Here is a 5516-nt window from a genome sequence, read left to right on the forward strand (position 1 = left end):
TTTCAAAGTAAAATGCTTGTATTCTATTGTGGGGCGGCGCACCAAGAAATGGTTAAACATTCGGGCCGGTCCACTGTGGGCGGAGCACCGGGAGTGAGCAAGAGCAGCACAATTAAAGATGAACTCTGAGTGAACTAATTTTTCTGACCCAAGGTAAGATGAGGCAGAGTTGGGTGAAACGGGCGTATAAAAGCGCAGAATGGAGGGTGAGACACACCAGTCAAGTGCAACACTTGGCTACTTCCACTCCCCGTGGTCCACTCCCGGTGGTCTATCTTGCACTTGTTTCACAAGATTCTCCTAGAGATGGGTTTCGGCGCTTTATTCATAACATGTCTTTGCACTCTCGTGCTCCCACTCCTTTTGATCGTGGCTGCGATGAAACTGTGGGAAATGTACGTAATTAGTGGAAGTGATCCAACCTGTCAGAGTCCTCTTCCTCCGGGTACCATGGGACTGCCCTTCCTTGGCGAGACGCTTCAGATGATCCTACAGGTAACTGATGATGGAAACATAAACTGCAAACTCTGTTCCTCCCTATGTTCACAGTGTGCAGCAGGCTGCTGTCGATTAGTTGGGGTTATGCATCAGGCTCAAATGTCCTCACAGAAAAGCTATGCTATTGAATAAATTGAAAGATTGTTATGTAGCCTAATTCAAGCGATTTAAGAATGCAATTAATAGTGTTCATTCATACACTATTTATTTTCTAGAGAAGAAAATTCCTAAAAATGAAACGTCAGAAATATGGATATATTTATAAGACGCATCTCTTTGGGAGTCCCACGGTGCGGATAATGGGTTCAGAACATGTGAAACAGATTCTGATGTCAGAACACAAATTGGTCGCCGCTCAGTGGCCAGCATCAGTGCGACTCATCCTCGGGTCGCACGCCCTCTCCAATGCGCACGGCGCACTCCACAAGAGCAAGAAAAGGGTAGGCAATGTAGAGTAGCCTACATGTCTGTGTAGGCACCTCAAGGTTTTTGCTTATGATGTAAAACACATTGTAATTTACCACGCATTTTCCTTGTAGCATCCCCTTAAAGCGCTCTCTCCTGTTTGCCTGCAGGCGATCATGAAAGCCTTTTCCCGGGAAGCCCTGGAACAGTATATTCCTGTGATCCGGGAGGAGGTGAGATGCGCGGTGGATAGCTGGCTGCAGAGCGACTCTTGCGTGTTAATGTACCCAGAGATGAAGCGCCTCATGTTCCGCATCGCAATGAGGATCCTGCTTGGCTTCGAGCCCGAGCAAACAAAGACCGACGAGCTGAAATTAGTGGAAGTGTTCGAAGAAATGATAAAGAACCTTTTCTCCCTACCAATCGATGTCCCTTTCAGCGGCTTGTACCGGGTAAGTTGCCTGTGAAATGGTAGGATTGATTGATTGAAGCAGCCCTGGAATGCATCACATGGGGTTACAGTGTGCGCACAACGTTATTGACCGATATTTTTCACCATTCCATTTATAGGGTCTGAGAGCGCGCAACATCATCCACTCAAAAATAGAGCAAAACATCAAAAATAAGCTGTCCAATATTGATAACAACAATAATTATAAGGATGCACTGCAATTATTGATTGAGGACGGTGAGAGGAACGAGGAGCGAGTAAGCATGGAGGTAACAGATGCCTTTCATTTTCATGGTAATTTGATTCTACACACTGCCATTTACTCTATGTTGAAAAATTATTTATGTATTTCCCCCAGGAGATAAAAGAGTCTGCCACAGAATTACTATTCGGTGGCCACGAGACGACAGCGAGCACTGCGACCTCTCTGGTGATGTTTCTCGGGCTGCATGCGCATGTCGTGCGTAAAATGCGCCATGAGCTTCAGGAGAAGGTTGGTATCGCCAGAGAGGAAGAGGCGAAGCGCGAGGTATAACTGGGCCCAAAATCTGTCTTCTCCTGTAGGTGGCATTTTTTCGTATATTTTTTGCTCTCCAAATGAGGAGTTTTTGTATGGAGGTCAATGAGTGTCGAATTTGGTTAACAAAAAATGGAATAGCTTATTAGCTATGTGTGGTTTATTTGATCAAATAGAAGTTTCGTAATGCTTAGGTTGTTATGAGTGTACTGATATAGCCTAAGTAGGCCACGTGACATCCCAGAAACTTTGAGAAAAACACTTCATATTGGAGTTGTGCCTGTTGTTCACGCTCATGTCTGCCATCTCATTGGCTCGACTGCGTCCATTTTTTAAATACTTTTCTTTTCATTGTTAGAGCGCCCCCTTGAGTACCTGGGCCCGGTTTTCCTAAAGCATCTTAAGGCTAAGTTCATCTTTAGATGCCTTTGTAGGAACATCGATAAATCTCCGAGCTGTTTCCTAAAATCATCTTTATTAACGTTGCACTTGAAAACGCTCTTAATCTAATGCCTGCCTCAGACCACTCAGCTAAGTGCATCATTAGATGTTTTTTGCCCTCCCGTGTCACTTTATACACAGAAGATCTCCGCTAAACATAGTATCACATGTTTTATCTGTCTGTGACTTCTGATAACTTCAGAACAAAGGTGACTAAAAATACAAAGTTGCCAGTGTCTTTCCAATGTATACAAACAAGCCACGTAGGCTATAACAATATGCTTCAAATAAAACCGAGATGACTGCATTAAAATATAAACAGTAGGCTATAGGCCTATTTCAATCACATTGAAATACATTTAATGTTCAATCAATTTAGTTATATTTTGCTACTTGTAGGCTACTGTCTATAATATGTCTCAATATATTTCATTATGTGTAGTTTAACATGTGCGCAATGATGTGCCAAATTGGGGATTTAGTGCATTTTTATTAGGTAAGCATTTGAATAAGCCACCTTAATATTTCCAGCCGTAGGTCGTAATTTCTCTCTAGGAGCTGATCCGTCATCAGTATTGTGAAATAATTATAATGTTAAGGAAAGATTAGAATGGAGAAAGCTGATCTGAGAGCAGCGCTCCCTATCTATCTTTCGATCCTATCAGTATGGACACATGCTCCAACGACGCACTTTGCGACCGTTCTCTCTGCGTGGTGTTTTGGGAAACACATGTTACATCTTCGGCCGTTGTAGGAAAGATGCATCGTTAAAACACTCCTAAACCTAAATCCCATCGCTATCCGGAAACCGGTCCCTGGTCAATATAATGGATGCTGGCTGGATAATCTGTGGTATCGCTCTGTATCTACAGGTAACTGCCAAAATAAAGGAAACAATTGAGTAAATGAGGGATACACAATATGTTGAAAGCAGGTGCTTCTACACAGGTATGGTTCCTGAGTTAATTAAGCAATTAACATCCCATCATGCTTAGGGTCATGTATAAAAATGCTAGGCAGGCCATTATTTTGGCTACAATGGCTATGCCCCCATAGGATGAAAATGCCCCCATCCACAGGGCAGGAGTGGTTATTGAATGGTTTGATGAGCATAAAAATGACTTAAACCATATGCCATGGCCTTCTCAGTCACCAGATCTCAACCCAACTGAACACTTATGGAAGACTCTGGAGCCCTGAGAGAGCGTTTTCCACCACCATCAACAAAACACCAAATGATGGAATTTCTCATGGAAGAATGGTGTCAGATCCCTCCAATAGAGTTCCAGACACTTGTAGAATCTATGCCACGGTGTATTGAAGCTGTTCTGGCTCGTGCTGGCCCAACATAAGACACTTTATGTTGGTGTTTCCTTTATCTTGGCAGTTACCTGTATTATCCATTAAAGCAACACTATGCACAACAGGCTACCATTAAAAGCACTTGATTTTTGTAGCATGGCACAATATTTTTTAAACATGATTTGAAACCATATATAATTTGTTTACAAAGTCTTCTATGACAAGAAACGTATAATCAATGAAGGCCCATAGTTCTTTTGGTTATGATGAGATTAAGATCAGACACAAATCTCATTAAGGTATTTATAAATCATATTTTTCCAAATCTAGGGCTATATTTAATTGATTGAATTTGCTGTACACCTCACACAGGGAGTGGTTTTAATAAGAGCACTATCCATGCAAGAAGCATGTCCCCCTATCTCTGTGTTTATAATATATTTATATATTTACAGCATTTGTTGGGAGCCCAATCAGAGGACAAACCGCTGAGTATTGAGTTGTTGGAGCAGTTGAAGTACACCGGCTGTGTCATTAAGGAAACTCTCCGGATCAACCCTCCTGTCCCTGGTGGCTTCCGTGTAGTACTGAAGACTTTTGAGCTTAATGTAAGTAAACCTCCATGTAGGTCAAGAAATAACATTTACAGAAGATTTTAGGCTAAAAGTTTAAAGGAGGCATAATTGATTGTCTTTTGAGAGACACAAAATGGAAACCATGTACTGTTCTAGCATATGAGTTTTTCTACAAATATCTCACACACAATATGGTAGCAACTCTATGTTTTAATATAGAGCTCCTTGTATACATCACAGGGGGCTGCTGAGGGGAGGACGGCTCATAATAATGGCCGGAATGAGGCAAATGGAATGGCATCAAACACCTGGAAACCATGCGTTTGATGTATTTGATACCATTCTACTAATTCTGCTCCAGTCATTACCACGAGCCCGTTCTCCACACTTAAGGTGCCACCAACCTCCTGTGGTATACATCAATGCCAACAGAAACTGTATAATGATTGGAATAAAATTGTTTGAAGTCATTGCCATCCCTGCCCCAACCTCAGGGCTACCAGATTCCCAAGGGTTGGAAAGTCATCTACAGCATCTGCGACACACACGACCTGCTGGACACACTTATAAATAAGGAGGAGTTTCAGCCAGAGAGGTTCTTGGACAAGTCACCAGAAGACTTCTCCCGGTTCGGTTACATCCCCTTTGGGGGTGGTGCGAGGACATGTGTGGGTAAAGAGTTTGCTAAAGTTGTACTTAAGGTGTTCCTGGTCGAGGTGGTCACCAGATGCGACTGGACTTTGTTGAATGGACCCCCGACAATGAAAACAGGCCCAACCGTTTATCCAGTGGACAATCTGCCCACAAAGTTCACCAGCTATGGCGACAAATGTATCCAGATCTACTGACAGTGAAATATTGGCATTTATCTATTGGCATTTATTTATATACACTTAATATTTAAGATAGACCTATTATGTATTTTGCATATTACATATATTTTGTACCACAGATATTTATGTAAATCCCAGTAGCATTGTAAAAGCAACATTTTAAAAAGCACTTCATGTGAATGCACTCCGATAGTTTTGAGATAAATCATTTTATGTATATTTTGTAATGCAATTGTTTTAAAGCTGTACTTTATCATTTTCATGCAGCTTAACTCTGTTCTTGCATGTGGAATGTTTTCAATAAAAAAAAAAGGAAAACTATTATTATGAACAGTTTATTCTCTTCAAATCTTTCAAAATCAAAACCATTTCCATTTGACCAATTCTCTGACTTGGCATTGATAGAGCCCACCACTTGGCACATTTGGTTGACAGTTGTCAACTAATGTGAATTCAATGTGAAATCAACAACACATTTCACCATGCCATTGAAT

The 5516-nt window shown here is 41.6% G+C and overlaps 1 protein-coding gene across 2 annotated transcripts; it reads left to right on the top strand.

Annotated features, from left to right (window-relative positions):
- The first annotated feature begins 212 nt into the window (after nt 1-212).
- LOC121553496 (cytochrome P450 26A1-like) lies at nt 213-5307 on the top strand. 2 transcript variants are annotated; one of them, XM_041866632.1, is made up of 7 exons: nt 213-495; nt 714-938; nt 1074-1355; nt 1474-1623; nt 1713-1883; nt 4070-4222; nt 4684-5307. In XM_041866632.1, exons 1-7 carry the CDS (start codon nt 307-309, stop codon nt 5035-5037), a joined length of 1524 nt encoding a protein of 507 aa, XP_041722566.1. In that variant the 5' UTR covers nt 213-306; the 3' UTR covers nt 5038-5307. The 2 variants fall into 2 exon arrangements, with proteins under 2 accessions (XP_041722566.1, XP_041722567.1); XM_041866633.1 differs by having other exon boundaries at nt 1713-1847.
- Nucleotides 5308-5516: the final 209 nt, after the last annotated feature.

Source organism: Coregonus clupeaformis, chromosome 37, assembly GCF_020615455.1.
Source record: "Coregonus clupeaformis isolate EN_2021a chromosome 37, ASM2061545v1, whole genome shotgun sequence".
In the NCBI taxonomy this organism is placed as follows: Eukaryota; Metazoa; Chordata; class Actinopteri; order Salmoniformes; family Salmonidae; genus Coregonus; species Coregonus clupeaformis.